Consider the following 26,407-nt stretch of genomic DNA (forward strand, 5'->3'; position numbering starts at 1 on the left):
AAAGTGGAGAACGGAGAGTGTTGACATGTCGTGGGATTGTTAACCAATGTCATAAAACAATATGTGTACTGACTGTTTAATGAGAAAAAAAAACTAGAAAATTCAATTCTAGAACATTGAAAGTATCAAAATGAAGGTGTTGATAGTGCTGTCAGCCATATTTTAAAAAAATGTACTCTTAGTATAGAGCACAAAAAATAACTCTAGCAAATAAATGATCCTTCAGAGGATAAAAGGAAAAAAAAGGCAGTCTCTCGTTCTCATACAAAACTAAAATCAAAGCAAAATCTACTTTCTAATACACTGGATACTTAAATTATTCTACTATGATCAAGAGATATAGTTCAGCCTGATTAATGCATATGTCATAAATATATAAAAATGCAAGACTTTTATATTTTACACTGTTAGTACATTCTTTGAACAATAAAAATGTGAAACAAAACCCCAGGCAGGCCTAGTTTTAAGGCATTACCTCAAAATATTTTAGATGTTTTCTGTCAATTTTATTACATGAATGAAAGATTTAATCCTCTGAACAGGTAAATAATCACGAAAAGTACTCTGTGTGCTGAGAAATGTACATCAGAAGTTTCAAATGACTAAGGGCAAAGGCAAATTTAAAAGGATAGTTCCAGAATTTTATTTTTCACTTTGATGTTGCTCTTTGGCAAAAAGAATTTGTCTTTCTGAGGAATTGCCTGTGCTTCTCCCACACTGGTAACTTAGGACTTCCCCCTAAAGGCAACTTCCCCTATGCTTTCAAACGTAAAAATGGGACGGAGGGGGTTATTCTGTTTTTACTTACTATTCCTCACTCATTATAAATTCTCTCTCTCTCTTCTCTTTCACTATCATACTACCAGAATGAACAGGAAATGCATTTTACCTTCATTTCCTATCCATTTTCACAACTTCTAATTGTGGCCATTCCATGAGCCTCTCTCACCCAACCCTCCTCAATCTCTGTCCTCTCCAAAGACAAGAGCTGTTCCAGCCTCTGGCTGCAACTACCACTTCTAGCAGTGAGACTCCGAAATAGGCCTCCAGCCCTTGAGTCTCATGAAGCACTAAGCCCTGAATGCCACAATTAATTTACCATCTCTTCAAACTGAACCAGTCTAAAATAAAACTCTTAAACTCCTAAAGTGGGTTCCCCATCTGACAGTCAATTAACTGCCAGTGAACCAACACTCTCAGTTCCCAGAACCAAAACTTCAGGTGCCCTCCAGTCAGTCACTAAGCATGCTTTACTCTGTGAAGTTTGTCCTTTCTACCCTTTCCACTGCCACAGAAATCACAACAATGTGGGGTCTACTACTATAAACATCTTTTCATTAGTTCCCTTTCTCCATTTCTACCCATATCCAATACAACCTTCACAATGCCACCAAGTCAATTTTCCTAAAACAGTGATATCATTGAAGACCATTACGAGTAGGAAGATTTTTGTTTTTTTTTAAACAGTAACCTCTAATGTCAGTGAAGAAGTGGGAAATGTACACTGTTATACCCTGCTAGTTTAAGAATAAATTGGTACAAATCTTCTGGAGAACAACATACCAAAGCTGTAATATAACCTAAAAAAACAACCAAATATGTATAAAAAGATTCTTAAAGGAATGTTATTGCAATATTATCAACAAACTGGGAGTAACCTAACTGTCTAAAAATAGCAAAATATTTAAATAAATTACAGAATATCCATCCCAAAGAAGTTGATGCTAGCATTAAAATTCACATTTACAGAATTCTTATAAAAGTTCAAGATAGCACATTATAAAACAAAATCTATAATAAAATTGTTTAAATGTTGTTTAATTTTATAAACACACAGAAAAAAAAGGATGGAAAGATACATACAACAAAAATGTTAACGCTTCTCCCACTGTTAAGTTTTTAAGATATATTTTCTTCCTCTGGTTTTCTGTAATTTTTCAGATTTTAAAATTACAAATTATTTCTGTAATCAAAACAGTGTGATAAAAAATTAAACCTTTTTAATTTCCTCAAAACATTTAAATGCCACATATGTAAAGTGGAATGTGAAGGAAAAAAAAAAAAAAAACCTCACGGCACACTATTGCCTCAAATATAAAAGCTAAACTTAATTTCGCATTCAAAGTTCCAATACAGCCCAGCCTGACAACACTGCCCACTAACCCCCCATATAAATCCCAAGGATCCAATCATGAGAGTTAGCTCACAGTACCAAACCTTCCCTCATGCCTATTTCTGCCCTGAACCCTTATCTTCCTTTCTCTCCACCTATCCAAATACCTTCATGCCCCTCAGCCTTTGGATATGAAAACTGCTCTCTGTAATGGCTGCTCAGCCATGAAGTCTCCTTAAGTTTTTTAACCCAAATAATGCTCTTGCTTCCTTGAGTCCTCCCTTCCCTCCACTCCCCCAAATACTCTACTTTCTGTACAACTCATGTTTGTGTATCGACATATACTATCTTCAATTATTATTTACCTATTTTTTATATGTAGCTCTTATTTCACCAACACGTTGCCTCACAATTTCTTTGGAATGTTACTTTGCCTTCCTCTACGCCAAGTCCATCACAGTGCTAACAAAGTACTAAATGTCCAATAATATACAATGAATATAATTAAATCCAATAATACTTACTGAATATAATTAAATTTGTTCAGATGTTATCCAAATACAGTATGAATCTACCACATCAATATACATGTATACATATATACAACAGACACTTTTTTTACCCCAAGATTCCAACTATTAAGGCGAGCTTCAATGTCACTGTCATCCAAAGAAAGAGCAGATTTTTTCAAATGATCTTCCTGAAATACAAAAGCGAGAGAAAGAAAGAGAAGGGAGGGACAAGAGAGAAAGGGAGGAAGAAAAGAGGCAGGGAGGCAAGAAGGAAGGAAGAAAAATTAAAACAAAATATATGTCATTCAGAATAATGAAAGTTTTGTGTGTGAGTTTTGGTAATACTATATTGCCCTCAGAGGAAAGGATAATGTTACAACCATGTTAGAGTTCCCAGTTCTGAGTAGTGACTGTTACAGTTGCTTAGGGCTATGAGATGCCTTCACAATACATTCACACAGCAACTAATAATTTAAAATTAAAAAAAAAAAAAAAATCAGAAGAATATTTTAAAAATTAATCCAGACTCTTCCCTTTAAGTTCTTTTACAAAAAGTTTTAATTGTGGTATACCACAGTAGCTTTAAAAAGGGTGAAGGTGGGGGGAAGGCAGGAGGAACACTTGAAAAGATGAATTATTTACTCTCCTTAGGATTAGTTAACAGGGAAGTTTTGTGTTGATGTCTAAGAAATTCTTTGTTCTTAAATTAATTCTCCTTCATACACTGAATATTAAGAGAAATAAGCTTTCGATTCACATCATAAAAACATAATTATGGTGATTTAAAAAAAAAAACAAAAACCAGGCTCTTTTCTCCTGTATAATGTATTATACTAACCATTCATCAAGCCAGATTGAAAGTGTAATTAATCAAGGCCAGCCCAAGATCTATGCGCAGTAATGAACATTGATCTGAAAGCTCTAAAAATTAAGAAAGGTTATTATCTGTGTAAAATAATATTCTTTAGGTTAAGATTATTCTACAGCCCCCAAAAATTATTCTGAAATTAACTCTGTTGGTACAGCAATGTCATGCTTTAGAAAACCTCATTAAAACCTTTTGCCATCGAGTCAATTTCAACTTATAGTGACCCTACAGGACACAGAAGAACTGCCCCCAAAGGGTTTCCAAAGAGCGGCTCGTGGATTCGAACTGCCGATCTATGGTTAGCAGCCGAGCTCCTTAACCACTGTGCCATCAGGGCTCCAGAAACCTCATTACTACCAAATAAACCTATTTACTTTTGAGTCATTTAAATTATCTCAAGTGATGAAAAATGCACTAAAATCTTAGCATATTTTACTGAGTTTCCAAATTTCTAATCAATAAAATGTTGACTTTCAGTCTTTATATACTATGTTAAAATTCATTAATGCTTCTCCTGGTGGTCTCTTACTTTTTATGTATTTTTATTTGTGAACAAGAACTTAAGTAAGAAAATGGACCTGTCTTGTTTTATTTTGAGTAAATATAATGATTGATAATAAACCAACAACTATTTAAAATGTGCTGCCCTACATATTTACTTGTTTTAACATTTTAAACCGTCACTGGAGAAAATACCACGAGTTACGTCTAGATCAACATGTGTTAAGACAACCATGCATCACACAGGATCTGTCTTGTAACCAAAACTCATACGTAACCCAAGACAAGTCAAAGTTAAGTCATATAAACTGTAGTAAACAAAGTTCTTCTTTACAAAATTAACTGGCATGCTCATTAGCACCTTGTTCAAACCAAAGCTACGTTAAGCAATTAGATGCATAAGAGACATTGACAGTTGAAGATATAAACAGTTCATCTCCACTGGAAAAACAGTGTTCCCTACTTTCAAAAATGAAAACCAGTTGTCACTGAGTCAATTACAACTCATGGCAACCCTATGTGTGTCAGAGTAGAACTGTGCTCCATAGGGTTTTTAACGGCAGATTTTATGGAAGTAGATCACCAGGTCTTTCTTCTGAGGTGCTTCTGGGTGGACCCAAATCTCCAACTTTTCAGTTACCAGCCAAGTGCGTTAACTGCTTGCACCACCCAGAGACTGCATTCCCTACTTTGCTACAAGTTAATCCCAATTTCTTATTAATTTTACGATTACTAGATATCTGATCATTTCATACATATATTGAATAAAAGAGAAAAGGAAAACAACAATTAAAACACAAACCTTTTCAAAGTTATTCTTCAAAGCACATGAGAAACGATAGATTGATTAACATAAGGCCTCAGAATCACTGAGAAAGCAGAATGAATATTGTGGGTTACATGAAACCCAACACTTCGTTTGACGTTAGGATGTCACTAAAACCTTCAGACTTTATTCATTGTTCTTAAGTAATCACTGGCATCTTGGCAATATGAAACTAAAACTTTGTGGAGTTAGTTTAAAACAACAAATAAACAAACAAAAGGAAAATGTGATCTTACAGCAATCTTCGGGGTAACATCTTCTCCATCTTCTCTGTAGGCTGGACTCACAGAATGCGATCTCATTCGGAGCTGCCCACTGTACTGTTCCCTACTAACAGACCAAAATCGCAACAATCAGAATTTGGGAATTCAGAGAACACAAAATATATAAACTCAGAATTTCCAATTTTTTTTTCTTTTGGAAATTAGATGATTTGATTGTTTATATTAAAATGGTGTATCAAAAAACAGAAAACCAAACCCATTGCCATCGATTCCAACTCATGGCGACCTCACAGGACAGAGTAGAACTGCCAAATAGGGTTCCCAAGGCTGTAATCTTTATGGAAGCAGAATGCCACATCTTTCTCCCTCGGAGTGGCGATAGGTTTGAACTGCTGACCGTTTGGTTAGCAGCCGAGCATTTAACCACTGTACCACCAGGGCTCCTTGATGCATCAATAGCAAAGAAAAAGAAAATACAAATAATAAACACATTTCTCACATGCTGATTCATTTTGATTAAACTATAAATACAGTGTCACCTAAATGCCACATACTGGCTTACAAATGTTATTCTTAAGTGGGATCATACTAAACAACATATATTTCAATGTTTTCTACTCCTTTCGCCTTTTCCTAAGTGTAGGCAGAAAGAAAATGAAGCAGATACTCAAAGAAAATAATTGTTTTGAAAAGATCATCAAGTTTTTTTGGATTAAAATGTATAAAACAGCAAAACCTTCAAGTAGCTAAAAATGTGAATTAGAAACTGTGTCAGAAACTGCTGATGTATCAGTCTTCTATTAAAAAGTTATTGTACACCATGCTAATTCAGGTAAAATGTGGTAAGCAGGAAATTAGTTTAAACTTCCAAATGGATTTGAACAATAACCAAAAAAAAACCTCTTCTCCAACCATTCTCAAACATCCTACTTTAGCCTGGAGTCCCTCATATATTTTTATTCAATCTACTTCAGTGAAAGTTCCATGATTATGAACAGCTATTCTCTGACAAGCTGCTTTAAGATATATGAAACAGCAACTATTACATAATGACTTCAAGTCCCTAACTCTCAACCACAAAATCATATCAAGATTTCCTTCACAAACTGTGGGCCACACTAAGTATTCCCAAAAGACAAAATACTATTTCAAAAAGACAAGATTGAAATGAATGTGCTTTTTGATAGTAACATTGACAGAGTAATGTTCCTCAGAAAAAAAACAAACCAAACTCGTTGCCGTTGAGTCGATTCCAACTCACAGTGACCCTACAGGACAGAGTAGAACTGCCCCATAGGGTCTCCAAAGAGCGGATGGTGGATTCGAACTGGGGACCTTTTGGTTAGCAGTGGAATGCTTAACCACTGTGCCACCAACATTCCTCAGACTAGTTATTAAATAATTTAGAATGCCTGAAAAAGTTGGTTTCGAGAGAGAGCTATTGTTTTATACTCCTACTCAGTATCCCAGATGTCCAAATAGTTAAAAGCAAATGAGAAAAATAGGTAAAGTAATATTTTAAGAATAATTTCATCAGCCAATATGCTTCAGCTGATATAACATATAAAGCTCAGTACTTGGCAACCTGCTATATCATACTAAGCAGTGGCCCTTTCTTCTTTAAGAATAGATTACACAATCATAAAAAGAGCTATATTTAAAAATTGAAAAATGCTTAAATATTAAAAGTAATTCTTCTCATTGAAAAGATTAATAAAAAAAAAAGAGGCCTGAAACATTTAACTATTTATTACACAGGGTGCATACATAAAACAACACCCCCTTTTAAATCACTCTAGCTGCCCTGTACCTTTCTCTTCACAATATATTTTCAAAAAAGTTACTAGATTCATGTCCTAACCGGCCATATATTTTTTCAATCGACTACATTCTGACTTCTACTCACCCTGAAACTGCTGTAAGTAAAGTCATCAACAATGTTACATACTGCTGGCTGATCTCACTAAGACATCAGACATGGTGTCCTAAAGATGCTGCATTTAATGGCCCCACAGAACCACTTTTCTCTGTTTCTCATCCTATCCTTCAGAAATCTCCTTCACAGTAATCTTCATTAGCCTTTCTTTCTCTGCCCACCCCATACATATCCCAGGGTTCCATCTCTACCTTCATTTATTTTCATTTTACATGCTTTCCCTGGATGATCCAATATACGACTAGTTTTTCAAATAATGAGAAGTGCTGATTACCAAATCTACATCCAGCCTGACTGCTCTTTTGACCTCCAAATCCACTACAAATAAGAACTGAATAGCCCTACCTCCAATTCAACATGTCCAAAACTAAATAAATTACTGTATTTTTATGCAAATAATGCACATATTATGTATGTTTTTGCCAAATGCACAACCTCCTCACGCATTATTTTCCTAGGCACACTATGCGCATTATATGTGTGGGCGCATTATTTATGTGGGCACTTTATGCAGGCACATCATTTGCAAAAAAAAATATGGTATGTTGCCCCTAAGACATGCTCCAATGAAGGCCAAGGAAAGCAGAGGCATTGCTGAAGCCAGCTCCTAATGAAGGCAGTTAAGCCAACTAAGGAGATCAGTATCATTGCTAAAATCTGGTTGGCCAAAGGAACACACAACATTTGGCACAGTGTTCATTTCTTGCCATGAGACTGTCTCTAGCTGCACTACTGGAACTCTCAGCGGGTACAAAAGGCCTCAAATTCAGATGATGGGGCTGGAGGTCAGGGTGAACAGTGTGGCAGAGGGTGGGAGGCAAAGCTCAACCCTCTTATTTATGAAGGGTAACAGGTGCTGGCTGTCACACGGAGGAGCAAGCTGTGGTGCTCACAAAGATAGCCTGAAATTGGTATAGGAGGCATGATCACAGTGACCTCATGATTATAGTACTTGTGCCAACCAGAAAAGGGGAACTGTGGCTCAATTAATTTCTGGGTGCCAAAACTAACACAGAAAAGCTTCAGTCCATTAGTAAAATTCCCTAACATCCAAATGTCTCTTTATTGTTCTTAAAGAGTAAAACTACAGGAAATATAAATCTTTCCCTTTCACTTTTTCCTACCCCTAAAATATCTCAACAGGAATCCAGAAACACTCTCCCAGCATCTATCTGATTCCAACTAGAAAAACACTGACTTGGCCCTGTAAAGATGAACAGAGATAAGCAATGAGACATATAATAAGATTAAAGAGTCTAAAGGAAGACCAATCAAATGTCCTCCTGCAAAAGAAACTTACTACAAAAAAAGTAAACATATAAAATATGTATCTAATTCGTATTCTCAATGTGATTCAAATGGACGTTCCATATGTGAAAAGAGAATGAACAATCTATAATCACAAAAATATGCTTATAAATGAAAAATATAATTACCAAATTTAAAAACCACAATGGAAGAAGAAACAAGCAGATTAAATATAGCAGAAAACCAGCTCAAGAAATTCTCCAAAACACCAAGAAAAAGGTAAAGGGATGAATATAGTAAACAAAAATGCAGGAGATAAGGTAGAGATTCAAAATTTCTAACACTAGGATAATATGAATTCCAGAAGGAAGAAAAAAAATCGGAAACTGGCAACACCATAATTAAAGATATAGTAACAATGCCAATCAAAACTGTAGCAAAGAAGAGACTCAAAGAAACGAACTTAAGACACCACTTTTGGTTAGATCAAAAATTCAGCACAATGAAAAGGATGGCTCTACTTCCAGAAACAACTAGAAACAGTAGGATGTGTGACTCTTGAAAAGTAAGAGGCAATAAAAGTTCCCCACCTGGTCTTAAAAGCTTGCGAGCGGCCATCCAAGGTACTCCAATTGGTCTCCATTCGCCTGAAGCAACAGAGAAAACAGGAGAGTCAGCAATAGGAGGAAGAAATGGAATGTGCAGCTACTTGACTCCACGAACAACTGCCGTTCTTTGCTATGAGACCAGAAGAACCAGATGGTGTCCAGCTACCACTACTGAACATTTTGATCAGAGTCTACAGAAGAATCTTGATGAAAAGGGGGAAAATACAGAACAGAATTTCAAATTCTCATGGACTCCAGACTTTCTGAAACCATGGAGACTGAAGGAATCCCTAAAACTATTCCCCTGAAATAATCTTTAAACTTTAAACCAAAAAATCCCCTGAAGTCTTCTTAAAACCAAACAATAGTTCAGCTTAACTAGTAAAGAATGTCTGCCTTAAGCATTATGCTCTTTTAAGAACTATCTATATGAGATCAAACTGAAAACGGCAACCCAAAAGATTAGATAGGAAACTTGGGGGGCAGTGAGTTTATGCTAGTAGGGGAGGAACAATTCAGAAAAGGTGGGTGAGAATGGTTGCACAACTTGAATGTAATCAATGTCATTAAATTGTACATGTAGAAATTGAACTGGCATATGTCCTGCTGTGTATATTTTCAACAACAAATAAAGTATTAAAAAAAAATCTTCCCCCCGAAGCGGGAATACAAAGTCAATCTTACCACTAGAAACCAGAGACTGGGATGGAGTTCTCTTGCTCTTGAAAGGAAGGTGAAAGTCAGGGCTGGTTAACCATTTCTGAAAGCTATGGCTTAAAAGAACCTGCATGCCCAGGAAAGGCAAACGATACAGACATAGTCTCAAAACCACGGCCTGTGCCAAGTTTATGTTCTCCTGGTAACTGATCTGTGGTGTTCTCATTCCACCAGGAGTTATGTGGTAGCTAATCTCCAAAGATGGTTCCCCAATGAACCACACTTCCAATTGTCACAACCTTGTACAGTCCCCTTCTACACTGTATCTGAGCGAAGCCTGTGACTCACTTTCCTCAAGAGAGTGCAGCAGAAATGACACTATGCCAGTTCCAGGCCTAAGCCTTAAGATGGCCTGGAAGTTTCCTCTTCTACACTTTGGGAACCCTGAGCAACCATGTAAGTAGAAACTGGCTACTCTGCTGGAAAGGCTACATGAAGAGGGGAGACTCTAAAATTACATGGAAAGAGAGAGAAAGGAGACCAAGCTAAGCCCAACCTGCTAGCCATCCCCACCACCAACATGCCATGCTATTCGCAATGGAGCTATCTCCAATGTTCCAGCCATGTCCCCAAATGAGTGCAGGCCCAAACAAAATGACCTGAAGTAAAACAACTGCCTAGTTCAGTTCAGTCTCCCACAGTCAGGAGAGAGAAAATCACTGTCATTTTAGTCACAAAGACAGTTTGTTACAAATCAATAAACAAAAACAAACTGCCTCCTAAAAGTAGGGTGCTGAATTAACGAAAACCTTAAACATGTTGTACCCCCTTTAAGAACAGATAGCAGGCAGAAGTTGGGAGGACCTCAAGGATACCGTACAGGCTAGAAGGACAGGGAGGAAATGTTATTAGAAGGTGGGAAAAAAAGGCAACTCATATTATGCTGAGGTGGTAAATTTGGCAACATTGTCACCTGCGTTAATGTGTACAATAGAATACATACTTAATGAAATTTTTGGTTTGGCTGAAGAGATTTCCAGGTAAAATGTTAAAAGTGCCAAATGCTTTATTTTAGCTGCATAGGAAAAGGTAGAAATAGAAAGGGAACTAAAAAAGAAAAGGTTCAGTTTTACAGCAGAATCTAGAGAAGATATCTCTAACTCAGGACTTACTATTTTTCATTCTCAATTTCTTTGGCCAACAAAAGACTCTGAAAGAAATAATCCCAGGGCAAAGATCAAATCCAAAATTTTTCCAGTAAAACATGGACTCGGGGTCAAAATCTCAAGTGTGCATCTGTAAGACACTTTGTTAAGACCTCAGAAAGACTTTGATCAGTGCCTCAAAGACACTCTTAGCAAAACAAAAAGGCTACAAAAAAACTCAATGGTGTATTTCTTTCTTAGAATTATTCTGCTAGACAATAAGGCCCCTAAGAATCATAAGGGTGTTGTAACACTATACCCTGACTCTCAGACCAAAGCAGAGAAGACCTGTCTCTACAACAAATTTGTGGATACAGCTTCTGTCTAATGGTGTGGCTTATAATTTGATACATGCTGTTGTTGTTAGGTGCCATCAAGTCGCTTCCGATTCATAACGACCCTATATACAACAGAACGAAACACTGCCTGGTCCTGCGCCATCCTCACAATCATTGTTATGCTTCAACCCATTGTTGAAGCCACTGTGTCAATCCATCTTGTTGAGGGTCTTCCTCTTTTTCACTAACCCTCTACTTTACCAAGCATGATGTCCTTCTCCAGGGACTGATCTCTCCTAATAACATGTCTCAAGTACGTGAGATGCAGTCTCACCATCCTTGCTTCTAAGGAGTATTTGGCTGTACTTCTTCCGAGACAGATTTTTTCATTCTTCTGGCAGTCCATGGTATATCCAATATTCTTTGCCAATGCCATAATTCAAAGGCATCAATTCTTCTTCAGTCTTTCTTATTCACTGTCCAGCTTTCGCATGCATGAGGCAACTGAAAACACCATGACTTGGGTCAGGCACATCTTAGTCTACAAAGTGACGTTATTGCTTTTTAACACTTTAAAGAGGTCTTGCAGCAGATTTGCCCAATGCAATATACTGTTTGATTTCTTGACTGCTGTTTCAATGGATGTTGATTGTGGATCCAAGTAAAATGAAATCCTTGACAACTTCAATCTTTTCTCTGTTTATCATGATGCTGCTTATTGATCCAGTTGTGAGGATTTTTGTTTTCTTTATGTTGAGGTGTCATCCATATTGAAGGCTGTCGTCTTGGATCTTCATCAGTAAGTGCTTCAAATCTTCACTTTCAGTAAGCAAGCTTGTGCCATCTGCATATGACAGGTTGTTTATGAGTCTTCCTCCAATCCTGATGCTGTGTTCTTCATATAGTCCAGCTTCTCGGATTATTTGCTCAGCGTACACACTGAATAAGTATGGTGAAAGGATACATCCCTGACACACACCTTTGTTGACTTTAAACCACTCAGTATCCCCTTGTTCTTTCTGAACAACTGCCTCTTGGTCTACGTACAGGTTCCTCAGGAGCACAATTAAGAGTTCCGGAATTCTCATTCTTTGCAATGTTATCCATAATTTGTTATGCCCTACACAGTCAAACGCTTTTGCATAGTCAACGAAACACAGGTAAACATCCTTCTGGTATTCTCTGCCTTCAGCCATGATCCATCTGACATCAGCAATGATATCCCTTGTTCCATGTCCTCTTCTGAATCTGCCTTGAATTTTTGGTAGTTCCCTGTAAATGTACTGCTGTAAATGCTTTTGAATAATCTTCAGCAAAATTTTACTTGCATGTGATACTAATGATATTGTTCAATAATTTCCGCATTCTGTTGATACACAGGAAGCCCATAAAATTTTTAAAGGAATTATGGTGCCTTGATACGAAAGATACAGAAAATTCAAAATCAAAAGAGGCATTTGGGTCCCCAAATTCCTACAAGCAGGAAGCAGGCTAAGAAAACTACTCAGCTTAAAACACAGATCATTTCTTCTAGGAAAATAAAGATAACTCAAAGGGAAAAGTCAAGAGCTCAAAGAAGAGCAAAGAGTCACAAAGGACCTCTCCCAGGAAGCGGCACTGAGCCTTAATCAAGAAACCGGCAACATATGCTTGGCTGGATATCAGAATCGTAGAATAGTCATAGCTATGTGCCTCCTTTTCTCCCATTTTTTGAATAGGAAATTTTACTGCAGTTCTCTAGTCCCTCTTTTACCACTGTTGGATGAATATGTGGGTGTGTGTGTTGGAGGAGGTAACTTGTCTCTCATTCACACGCCTTCACACTGAAAGAAGCCACACCAAGGAAACTCACCCTCACTGAAACCTAATTTTTATTAACTTTATTGAGGTATAATTTATATACACTAAAACTGCACCTATGTAAAATATAGAGTTTGATGAGTTTTGAAAAATGTATACACCTGTGTAGCTACCACAATAAAAATGCAGGTGATTTCTATCACACCCAAAAGTTCTCTGGAGCTCCTGTGGAGTCAATCTACTCCCTCCCCAAGCCCCATGCTATGAACTTTCAACTTCAAGTCTTTGTGAGAAGTGTTTTCATTTCTCTTGACTAAATATCTAGGAATAAAACTGTTTGGTCAAATGGTAAGTTATCTTAAACTTTATAAAAAGTTGCCAATCTGTTTTCCAAAGTGGTTGTGCCATTTTATATTCCCATCAGCAGTGTATGAGTCTTCCAGTTTCATCACATCATAACCAGACCTGGTTTTGTCAGCCTTTATAATTTCAGCCTTCCTAACAGGTGTATAGTGGTATCACACTGTGGTTTATAATTCGCATTCATATTCATTCTCTCTTTCATATATATCTTTGATAGCACGTGTTGAGCATCAATTCACGGTTATATACGTTCTTTTGGGAAACGTCTGTAAAAATCTTTTTTGTACATTGTTTGACTGGGCTGTTTGTCTTCTTTGAGTTGTAAAAGTTCTCTACATATTCTAGATACAAGTCTTTTGTCAGATACATGTACTATAAATATTTTCTCCCATACTATGCCTTGCCATGTAATTTTTCGAATAGTGTCCTTCCAAAGAAAAAACAGTTTTAATTTTGATAGAGTCCAATTTACAATTGTTTCTTTCATAGCATGTGTTATTTTACATCCTATTTTAGAAATCTGCCTATTCCAAGGTCACAAAGGTTTTCTACTTTTTCTTTTAGAAGTAGTTTTTAGCATTTCCATTTTGACCTATAATCCATTCCATCTTTTCCCATGTGGATATCCACCACTGGATGTTGCATATGGGGAACAGATAGCCACTTGAATACACATATACAGATGGCCAATAAGCACATGAAAACATGCTTAGTGTCACTAGGGAAATGCAAATTAAAACCACAATCAGATACCACTACACAACCATTAAAATGACCAAAATAAAAAATACTGACAATACCAAGAGTTGATGAGAATGTAAAGAAACGGAAACACTTATACACTGTTAACGGCAATGTAAAATAGTACAACCAATTTGGAAATAGTTTGATAATTCGTTAAAAGTTAAATATACAATTACCACACATTGTTGCTGGTTGCCATCAAGTCAATTCCGACTCATGGCAACCCCATGTGTTACAGAGTAGAACTGTTCCATAGAGTCTTCTTGGTTGTAATCTTAATGGAAGAGATCACTAGGCCTATCTTCCACAGTACAGATGGGTGGGATGGAACCACCAACCTTCAGGTTAGCAATCGAGCGCAAACCATTTGCATCACCAAGGGACCCACTCCTAAATATTTAGCGAAGAGAAGTGAAAATACATATACAAACAGAAACTTATGTATGAATATCCACAGTAGCATTATTCATAACATCAAAAAATAAAACAATCCAAATGTCCATTAACTGGCAAATGGACAGACAAAATGTATATACTCGTCAATGGGATACCACTCAGCAACAGAAAGGAACAAACTACCGACACATGCAACAACATGGATGAGTCTCAAAAACAATTTACTAAGTGAAAAAATCAGACACATAGGCTACATGTTTTATGATTCCATTCACATAAAATTACTAGAAACAGCAATACTATCGAGATAGAAAACAGATCAGTGGTTGCCGGGGGCTCAGGGTAGAATTCTGTATTATAAAGATGTAAATTCTTCCCATCTACAGGTTTGTTTCTATGTGTGTGGGTAGAAACTGGCAATCTAATTCTAAAATTTATATGGAAATGCGAAGGAACGGCCAAAGCAATCCTGAAGAAGAACAATGCTGGAGGACCTACAAAAGATCAAGATTTGTTTTAAAGCTATAGCGATTAAGACGCAGACCAACAGAGGAGACTAGAGTCCAGAAACAAGCCCACACAGAAAAGACTGCCTAGTGTACAATAATGATGCCACTGCAGCAGTGGAAAAGGATGTTTTTTAAGTAAGTGATGCTGGATCAAATGGATGGCCATTGTGAGGACAAAAAAAGGAACCATGACCCCTACGTCACTTCATACATAAAAATCAATTCCAGATTACCACATACCTAAATTAGAAAGGTAAAATAAGACAGCTTCTAGAAGATACCATAGGAGAGCACCTCTGTGTTCTTGGGATAGGCAAGGCAAAAAATCTTAAAAAGGATACAAAAAGCACACACAACAAAGGAGAAGGCTGACAAATAAAACCATATTAAGAATGTTCAACAGAAGACACCAGATAAGTGAAAATGCAAGCCAAAGAGGCGTAGAGGATATTTGCAATACACATATCCATAAATGACTTGTATCCAGAGTATACAAAGAACTAGGATAATTCAATAGAGAAAAGACTGATAATCCTTTTTTTTTTTAATGCACAAAGTCTTAAGTAGCAACTTCACAAGAGAGGATATTCAAATGGCCAACACGCATAGAAAAATATCATTAGTCATGGGGGAAAATACAAATTATAAGTACACATTCACTCTACTAGAATTGTTAAAATTAAAAGAAACTGACAAGCCAAGACAAGGATGGGGAGCCCCAGTAACGTTCATATCCTACTGGTGGAAATGTAAAATGGTACAACCATTTTAGAAAACTCGTTGACAGTATCTACCATAATTACACTTCGAAGTCAACACTCAACAGAAATGTGTGCTTATGTACACTGTAAGAAATGTAAAAGAATGTTCGTAGTGGAATTATTTGTAATACACAAAAACTGGAAACAACCCAAATGTCCAACAACAATAGAACGAACATATAAATTGTGACATATTCACAGGTGGTAAATATAGAGAATAAATAATCCATTGCTAAATGCAGCAATATAAATCAATCTCACAGACATAATATTGAGCAAAAGAAGAAACAACAGTGAATATGCTGCATGATTCAAAACCAGTTAAAACTAATTTACAGTAATATAATGCAAAACAAAAGTTACCTTTCAAGGGAGGATAGATGACTATGAGGGAGCAAGATAAAGGTTTCTGGAGAACTGGCAACGTTCTCTATCTTGATCTGGAAGAGGGTTATACAGATGTATTCATTTTGTAAAAATTCATCAAGCTCTATACTTGAGATTTGTGGACCTTGCTGTACATGTGTTATATTTTGATTTAAAAAGTTTATCACAAAACAACAAAGAATGAACACAGTTACGTTCATTAACATCGATGAGTCTGAAAAACATGATGAGTGAAAAAAGCAAGTCTCTAATGCCTATAGACAATATGATCCAAAAAAGCAGCAGTAGCAAAGAAATGGTTAACACAAAATTCAGGATCGTGGGATCCTCCCAGAAGAGGAGGCAATACAGGCAGAGCAGCTATAGGAGGTCTCCTGGAGTTCTGTGATGTGCTATATCTTGGTGAAAAACAGACGTTTATTTTATAATTGTTCTTTAAACTGTACCTCTGCATTTTCATATGTTTCACATATATGCTATATCTCACAGCTGCAAAATATTTTAAGAGTAATACAACCGCTGCATTATAAATGATCAAAAAACTAAAATAAGAAAGAACTTTAAATTTCATGTCTTTGCATTCACCTGAGCAGCAGGTAATACTGTTATATATCATCTGTAGAACAGTCTTCTTTGGGTATTGTGAAATATCAATGAAACATAAAAATAAATAGCAATAATTAATAATGCAGTAAATAAAGTATCAAAGTATAACAGTGAAAATAACTTTCAATGAATCACAACATACTAATTTTTCACAAAAATTAAATAAAAAATGAGATGCTTAACAAAACTAAAAAACGACCAGAGATCCATACACATTTTTTTTTATTGTACTTTAGATGACAGTTTACAGAATAGTTTCTCATTAAACAGTCAGTACACATATTGTTTCATGACAATAGTTAACAACCCCACAACATGTCAACACTGTCCCTTCTCAACCTTGGGCTCCCTATTACCAGCTTTCCTGTCCCCTCCTGCCTTCTAGTCCTTGTCCCTGGACTGTTGTGCCCCATTAGTCTCATTTGTTTCATAGGGCTGTCTAATCTTTAGCTGAACGGTGAACCTCAGGTGTGACTTCATTACTGAGCTAAAACGGCATCCGGGGGCCATACCTGGGGTTTCCCTATCAGACTAGTAAGTCTGGTCTTTTTTTGTGAGTTAGAATTTTGTTCTACATTTTTCTCCAGCTCTGTCCGGGAGAGCCATAAACATTTTGAGAGTTTATATTTTTCCTACTGCCTAAAAGTCACACATTTAAATCAACAATGTTTATAAATATACCTCTGGTTTAACAACATAATACTCAGAAAGCATTTTAATTTCCTTAAAATGAAGTTTTACGATATACTTAAAGTTTACTATTATTTTGTTGTTGTTGTTGATTAAAAAGACAAGCAAAACTGACCAAAAGAAACTTACTTATGAAATTAAAAAATATTACTACAAAGTCTCATTCATTTTAAAAAAAAAAATTTAATGTGACTAAATTTGTCAAAAATCTGACTTACTGGGGGAAAAAAGCCTTAAAAAATGCAGGGTCATTATTTTCAAAACTATTTGTTTTGTTATAAATTGTTGCTACTTGGCCTTGCCTTAGTAAATACCTAAAAATGATAATTAATTAGCACATTAATTGTTGGGGAATTAATGAGTAGCTAAGTAGTCTTATGTTTGTGTGAAATTACGTTTTATTTTACTGAGTACCTTAAAAAACTTTTCACCCCTCATTTACGTAGTAGTCTTGTTTCTAGAGCTCAAGGTTAAGCGTCTACCTAACAAGTGTCCACTGTGTCAAAAATATCAAATTAATCAGATTTATTACATACTAATTTTTCTACCAAAACAAAATGATGAGCACTTAACCACTGCACCACCAGGGCTCCTAAATGATGAAACAGATTAATGGCTTCCTTTTCGATGGGGAGAGCTCCTCTGTTCTCCTGAAACCTGAGACTTGATGTTGACCACGGGTGACCATCAACAAAGAGGGGAGATACCCAGGTGTTGCAAGTAAGCACAGACGAAAGGTCTCCCCGATGGCGCAGCCAGTTTACATGCACCAACACTCAACCTGTACTTTTTATCTCTATCCCAGTTCCCCACTACACAGACGACAGCCAGCAGCTCTGCATCCAGTAGGTCAGGTTTTACAATGGTCCAGCAGAAGTCTCATGGTCTAGAACTGACGGCACTGACCAATACACTAGCCACTATCCCCATGTGGCTATGTAAATTAATTAAAATTAAAAATTCCATTCCTCAGTCACACTACCCAAGTTCAAGTGCTTAACAGTCATATGTGACTAGTGGCTACTGTATTGGAGAGCACAGCTATGGAGCATTTCCATCATCACTGAAAGTTCTATTGGACAGTGCTGCTCTAGAACATATCTTTGCCCAAACAACAGGGCTATTCTTAAATAAACTAATGCAGTTTTTGTGTGAATTATATTTAAGGACGTTTACTATATGTAATCCTAACCATATTTACACTAATAGGCATAAAGAATATCTGGGAAGGAAAGGTATTGATTGGCTTTCCCAAAAATTCATCTAACAACATCAGGAAACCAAAAAAAACCCTGTTGCCGTCGAGTCGATGCCAACTCATAGCGATCCTACAGGACAGAGTAGAACTGCCCCATAGGGTTTCCAAGGAGCAGCTGGTGGATTTGAACTGCTGACCTTTTGGTTAGCAGCCATAGCTCTTAACCACTGCACCATGAGAGCTTCATTTACATATAAAAATGGAGTTCAAGAAAGCAAAAAGACTCTATTGATAGATCTTCTAATTACAGCTTATTTTTGTTTTTTTTAGTACACAGACTAAAAAATTAAATCAGTATTTTAAAAGCAAAAGATGTTTTATCACATAGATCAGCATATACGCAACTGTAATTACATTTTCATTACACTTGATCACCATCTGCTGGCCATTCGGTTATACTGCACAAGCAAATGAAATGCTAACTCTCCTGGGAGACATTTTTAAAGGACACAGAGTTCCAGCCTTTTGCCACAATGCATTCCTGGAAAACCACATCATAAAGAGGATCATTGTAAAACAAATCATACTTTTCATAAGGGCAGCATTATAATTAGACTCTTCTTTCCTAACTAAAATTTGGCATCAAATAACCCATGGAAAAATCTCATTAAAGCGAAGATGCAAAAATAACAGTCCTCTATAATAATTTAAAATAGGATAATTATTCCCCAAGTCTTTTCTTATAGGTATGAACAGATTTATTATTTAAGAGGATTCAACATAAATTAAAACAATTCTAATTATATAAAGTTAGCCTAAATCTGATATGGTAAATTTAATATACAATGAATAATAATTCTGTGTGCACATTCTTAGAATTGTTAAGCCATCTGGATGATGGCTCTTCATAAAATGGGGATCTAAAGAAATCTTGATGCCTTCTTTTTCATCAGTAAATTCCTCTAGAATAAGCAGAAATGATGTGTTTCTTCCACTGCAAAGCAGTGTTTCAAGGTTAGGGTTGATCCAGTTATTACTCCTCTTCGCCCTCTCCTAACTCCTAACTTTTAATTAAAGTTTGAAGTAAAAATAATAAATGCTATTAAGTCATTCTTTTTCATCTTTTCTTAACCCAGAACCTAACCGCACAGACCACATTATACTTCACTGAAAAGTCATAAAAGTAATTACAAGACATAAAAAAGCAACTTCAAAACATTTTTCACAGAATTGTAACACAAGAATACAACCTTTTACCTTTGTGTTCTGGCTCTGGGATAAAGCATGAAAAGAATACACAGAGATGACATGAACTGAAGTATAAATATTATCCCCAAACCCAAACCCACTACCGTCGAGTCAACTGCAACTCATAGTGACCCTATAGGACAGAGTACAACTGCCCCATAGGGTTCCCAAGGCTGTAAGTCCTTAGAGAAGCAAACTGCCACATCTTTGTCCCGCAGAGCAGCTGGTGGATTTGAACCACCAATCTTTCGGTCAGCAGCCAAGTGCTTAAACACTGTGCCACCAAGGCTCCTTAAAAATTACTTACCAAACCTGTTGCCATCGAGTCAACTCTGACTCATAGCTACCCTACAGGACAGAGTAGAACGGCCCCATACGGCTTCCAAGGAGCACCTGGTGGATTTGAACTGCCGACTTTTTGGTTAGCAGCTGAACTCTTAACCACTCACTACACCACCAGGGTTTCCACAAATATTACTTACGCAGCTTCAGATATATGGTGTAGCAAATGCAAAAAATGGGGCCAACCACTCTGTGTTGCTTCTACCTTGGAAAAAGGGACTTGCTGAGATATCTAAATAAAGTTTCCTACAAATCTTCTTTTAAAATGCTATTACCATTCTTTTTCTACTCAGAGAGTGTGCAGAATTCACAATTACAATCAGAGTCTTTCTGCATAGTCATAATTTTTATTTTTCTCAGGAACACAAAATGACTTTTAGTAACTGAAAATAATTAATGACCAACAGGTTTCAAGAAAACGACCTTTGGGGGAATTAGATAATTAGAGAAGCAAGAGTGGTCAAACAGTCTAATAAGCAAGGTCCTGGAAGAAATATAACAATCACCATACCAATGATGATGGTGGTAGCAGCAGCTAACACTTAACAGGCCCTGTATCAAAGCCTCTGTGTTCATTATTTCACTTCATCTTCACAACTCTGAGGTTAGTACCACTACTATTTCCATTTTACAAGTGATTAAACTGAGGTATGGAGAAATGAAGTGTAACTTGCCTCAGGACACACGGTTGCCAAGTGTCAGATGTGGGATTTGAACAAAGGCAAACTGCCTCATTTCAGCTCTACCTGGAAATAACCAAGAACAAAGGTATAGCTGTCCAGGATTGCTGATGCAGTACAAGTGCGAAAAAAATAGATAAAAATGAAATTTCCATATCTGCTGCTCAAAGTACACATGGTATACTAAATAGAAAATGGAGTCTGGAATCATAAAGACCTGGATTCCAATACTGGATCCACCATTGGGCAAGTCATTTGACCTTCTGAAGATGTCACCTGATTAATAAAAGGGCAATACTGCCAACCTCACAGGACTGTAGAGGATCAAATCATACAACTTACAAAAGGCTGCTAGGACAGTACCTAGTATATAGTAGGTGCTCCATAAATGGTAGCATTTGCCTCATTCTGTTTGTGTTTTTAACAAATTAGAAATACAAATGGAATCCACAAATATTTAGAGTATTTACTGGAAAAAATTTTATTCTTATTTTAAATCTATAAATACTTGTTACATAATTAAATTTATTCATTTGCATCACTAGTGTTAATAACGTGTATAACCAAATAGTTTAACAGGGTGGTATTTTGAGGACAACTTGACAGTATCTATCAAAACATAAGTTTGTGATTACTAAAAATAACACACACAGACAAAAAAATATTTTTAACTTTCTACTCCAGACTAGTCCTACCATTAATACCTTTAACTACCTTTAACAGTTTCTTGTGTGGCACCCAGAAATATCCCATATATATACATATGTATTCATATATCCTCTTTAAAACATATACATGTAGACAATGGAAGCTCACTATATTGTACTTTTATTGCTTGCTGAAAGCTAAGAGGACTTGAAGCACTTACTAATGAAGATCAAAGACTATAGCCTTCAGCAGGGATTATGCTTAAAAAAGAAAACAAAAATCCTCACAACTGTAGCAATAAGCAACATCATGATAAACACAAAAAAAATATCGGAGTTGTCTCAAGGATTTCATTTTACTTGAATCCATAATCAATGCCCATGGAAGCAGCAGTCAAGAAATCAAATGACATATTGCCGTTGGCAAATCTGCAGCAAAAGAATTTTTTAAGTGTTAAAAAGCAAAGATGTCACTTTGAGGACTAAGGTGTGACTGACCCCAAGCCGTGATATTTTCAATCCCCTTGTATGCATGTCAAAGCTTGACAATGAATAAGGAAGACCAAAGAAGAAATGATGCCTCTGAATTACGGAGCTGGTGAAGAATACTGAATATACCATGGACTGCCAGAAGAACGAGCAAATCTGTCTTGGAGGAAGTACAGCCATAAAGCTCTTTGGAAGCGAGGATGGCGAGACTTCATCTCATATACCTGGGACATGTTATCAGGAGGGACCAGTCTCTGGAGAAGGACATCAAGCTTGGCAAAGTAGAAGGTCAGCAAAAGAGAGGAAGACCCTCAATGACATGGATGGACACAGTGGCTGCAATAACAGGCTGAAGAACAGCAACAACTGTGAGGATGGCGCAGGACCAGACGGTGTTTCATTCTGTTGTACATACGGTTGCTATCAGTCAGAACTGACTTGCCGGCACCTAACAACATTCATATATCCTCTTGAGAACATACACACAGATACTTTGAAAGCTTGCTATACTGTTATGTACGTTTATTAACTTTACATGTGTTTCTAATCTTTCCATACTAACCCATATAGAGCTTTTTACTATTGCACAAGATGTTGAACCAATCAATAATCCCACCAACAGTTCATCCATTAAATCTGTTCAAATGCCTAGCTTTTGAAATAGCAATTCCTCTTCAAAAAATCAATAATGGCCAAAGACACATGCAGTTGCATTATGATATATATACTAGTATGTTAACGAAGGTATTTTTGGTAACAATAAAGAATCAAAAGCAATAGAGACAGGTTAAATTACAGTATACCCACACTATGGAACACTGGATGACAAACAACATCATGATAGATGAAGAAGAAACTGAACCTGTCAATGATTTCATTCTACTTGGATCAACAATCAGCATCCACGGAAGCAGCAGACAAGAACTCAAACAATGTAAGACATTAAGCAAAACTGCTGCAGAAGACCTTTTTAAAGTTTCAAAATGCAAAGATGTCACTTTGATGACTAAAGTGCACCTGACCCAAGCCATGGTATTTTCAATCAACTCACATGCATGTGAAAGCTGGACAATAAAAAAGGAAGACAAAAGCATTGATGCATTCAAATTGTGGTGCTGGTGAAGAATACTGAATATATACCATAGGCTGCTGGAAGAATGAACGTATCAGTCTTAGAAGAAATATAACCACAATGTTCTTCAGAAGTGAGGATGGTGAGATTTCAGCTCACTTATCTTGGACACATCTTCAGGAAAGACTAATCGTTAGAAAAGGACATCATGTTTGGTAAAGTAGAAGGCCATCGAAAACAAGGGAAACCCTCAATTTCCTAAATTCATCCTCAATGAGACAGTCTGACACAGCAGCCACAACAATGAACTCAAACATACCAACAATCTTACAGATGGCATAGGCTTGGGCAACGTTTTATTCTGTTATACATAAGGTCTCCATGAATTGGAGGCGACTCAACAGCAACTAACAATGAAATATTACTGGCAAATAAAGACTACACGGACTGCATAAGATTTAAGACATACTGAAATGAAAACAGCACATGTCTTGGAACACAGTACATATAGTGCAAGTCAATCTGTAATTTTTTTAATTACATATGTGTTGGTATGAGTACGTGTCTACTGTAGAATGATACACACTAAATCATTGGTGGCGGTATGTCTTATGAGGAAAGTGGGATTAGTAGGACACAGAGAAAAGGCCTAGTACTTTTTACTCTACGTATTTCTATGCTGAGGTTTTCACAACAAGCGTATATTATGTATGTGGTTGTTGTTAGCTTCCATCAAGTTGCCCCCAACTGACAACAACACTATGTACAACAGAACAAAGTGCTGTCCAGTCCTGTGCCATCCACATGATCAGTTGTAGATCAGACTGTTGTGATCAAAGGGTTTTCACTGGCTAATTTTTGACCAGGCCTTTCTTCCTAGTCCAACTTAGTCTGGAAGCTCCGCTGAAACATATTCAGCATTACAGATTGCATATTTTTCTAAATGAGAATAAATACTTCAATAGTCATCTACTGCTGCATAACAAATTACCACACATTTAATGGCTTTAAACAACACCCATGTATTGTTTCATAGTTTCTGTGAGTCAGGAGTCCAGACACAGCTGAACTGGGCTCTCTGTTCGGGCCCCACAAGAGTGCAATCACGGTATCAACCAGAGATGGGACTTTCACCTGGAGGCTCAACAAGGGAAAAATCTGCTCTCCCTTAGCATGGATGTCAGCAGAATTCAGTTTCTTACAGCTGTAGGATTCACAGCAGCTTGCTTCTTCAAAGCCAGGAAGGGAAAGAAAGCAAGACACTACAGCGAGTCTGCTAGAAAGATGGACTCTTATCTAACGTAATGTAATCACAGCAGTGACATCCCATCACTGTCGCCATATTCTATTGGTAAGAAGCAAGTCATAAGTCCTGCCTACACCTGGCAGGTGGAAGGGTGTGTGTTATGCAAGCTTATGAATACCAAGGGGGGAACATGGAGCCATCTTAAAGTTTGTCTGCCATAAAGACAATTAAGGTCTTGGTTAAGCATCTGAAGGATGACCAGGAAGATAATGTATACGGATATAGCTCATGATTGTAGGACTAAATCAAACAAGTTAATCCAACAGAGGTAAGATCTAAGTCCATGGTCTCCTTAGTATCAATCTGCAAAACCATGGTCCAAACCCAAATAGAGCCATTTCGATGTCCTGAAAATAAACAGATATTTGACATTAAAAAAAATACAGTAACAGATTTCTAATGAAATGGCAATGCAATTTAGAACAGTGGTTTTTCTAACAGAAAACATGGTTAATAATATGACCGTAAACCAAGAAATATTAAAAAGGAAAGCAAAGAATAGAACCAGGACAAAACTAGCTCTGTGTGGAAGTTGTTTGGTGTGGAAGGCTAAGTTTATTAGTGTGTAATGTATATTTGGTGGAAAAAGAAAACAAGATAATAAACCAGATAGAATATAACCTCATCATACTTGTAACGTGTCTGGCAGGAGGTTGTCCAGTATATCCCACAGGAAGAATAAAGGAAAGGAAAGGTGCTATCTCTACTGAATAGGGATTCTTAACAAAAAGGCTTCAAAAGGACTGTGCATCTTTAATACTATAAAAAGGCTAGGACACAAACAGCATAATCTAAAATGTCATTAGAAATACTTCACATACAAAAAGGTCTAAGTAAAGCAGGATTTTATAAAGTGATCAAAAAAGAAACACTAAGGGGGAAAAATCTTTTAAGATTAAAGGGGTTTTTCAAAGGACAAGTTGAAGCGGTTGTAAAATTTATGAGGCAGCATTAAACTTCAGCTGTAAGTAACAATAAATTATTCACTATAAAAACATACATGTGTCAAATATTATAAGCCTCTTAAACTTTTTAAAACAATTTCTTACGGAACTGATTAGACATATTAGGTCAACATTAGCAGATACTTTTTCAATAGCACAGTATGACCACTCAGAGGAAAGGAGCAGCTTCAGAGGAGAAATAAGAAGACAGACCATCAATAGACTATTCATTACCACCTCTTATCTGACATCACACATTATGTATTCAGCCTTAAAATCAATTTTGCTGCCTTTCGCTAGAGTAAATGTTAGTGTTCTATTTTTTAATGCCTCATGTATGTAAAATTACAAATGCAATATTCAATTGATGTGCATGCAGATTACAATTTTAAATCAACTTATTTTAAATAAATCAAATCAAAATATTAAATTAAGAGAAACAAGAAAAGATATCCTGAGAAGCTTTGTCTTTGCAGTCCTAATTGATCTTTAGCTTTTCCAACACACTTGACCAGAAACATAAATATGGCTTTTCCAGCTCCTTCACCATCTTTATACTCCTCCCAGTGTATGAAGGACATTGCTATAGCCTATATCCACACTTCCCTCAACTTTTTCTAAAATTTATTCTTCCTTCAATTTTTTCTAAAAGTTAAAAAAATCCTATGGACCTTTCCTTCTGCCACAATACGTAAACACATTTTGTACAGATAAGTTCCAAATGCAGCAGTGCCTAACACACTCCATTTACTGAGTTATTTATGTGCTCACCAAATATAAATACTTGTGGAGCTCCTAACATTCCAGCCCTGGTGCTAAGTGCTGGAAATATAGTGCCTAAAAGGAAAAACCCAGTTCCTGCCCTCAGCTAATTCAAAGATACACTGAACCTTTACACCGGTGATGAGTACAACAAAGAAACACTGAGTAGTACAGGGGTATACACCTAACTGACCTGGGATGCCAGGTAAGGCTTCACTGAAGATCTGACATTTTGGTTGATATCTGAAGGCTGAGTAGGACAGGGTTAGGCCACTTTTTATATAACTGATAACTAATGCCTCACACTAGGGAAATTTTTTTGCATTAAAAATGCCATTTAATTATAGGTGACCAACAGAGAAATAAGTTATTTGTTAAAATTGTGAGGATTTTACTACAGCTTCATTTTCCAGAAGAGCCACTGAGTAATATTTGAAAAATATTCTCTATGTTTTCACATCATGCTTGGTAAAATAGAAGGTCGATG

General features: G+C 36.6%; 1 protein-coding gene across 3 annotated transcripts in view; it reads right to left on the reverse strand.

The window, feature by feature from the left end:
- Nucleotides 1–26,407, reverse strand: part of CEP112 (centrosomal protein 112) — a 443,305-nt gene that overhangs the window by 408,797 nt on the left and 8,101 nt on the right. For 2 of the 3 annotated variants that reach the window (XM_023729296.1, XM_023729295.1), the window contains exons 4-6: nt 8,819–8,875; nt 5,057–5,150; nt 2,736–2,813 (exon numbers count right to left, since the gene is read on the reverse strand). In XM_023729296.1, the coding sequence (XP_023585064.1) occupies nt 2,736–2,813; nt 5,057–5,150; nt 8,819–8,875 (229 nt within the window). The remainder of the gene's footprint in view (nt 1–2,735; nt 2,814–5,056; nt 5,151–8,818; nt 8,876–26,407) is intronic. The other variant, XM_023729297.1, reaches the window with a different exon arrangement.

The sequence above is a fragment of the Trichechus manatus genome, unplaced genomic scaffold (assembly GCF_000243295.1).
Source record: "Trichechus manatus latirostris isolate Lorelei unplaced genomic scaffold, TriManLat1.0 scaffold00028, whole genome shotgun sequence".
Lineage (NCBI taxonomy): Eukaryota > Metazoa > Chordata > Mammalia > Sirenia > Trichechidae > Trichechus > Trichechus manatus.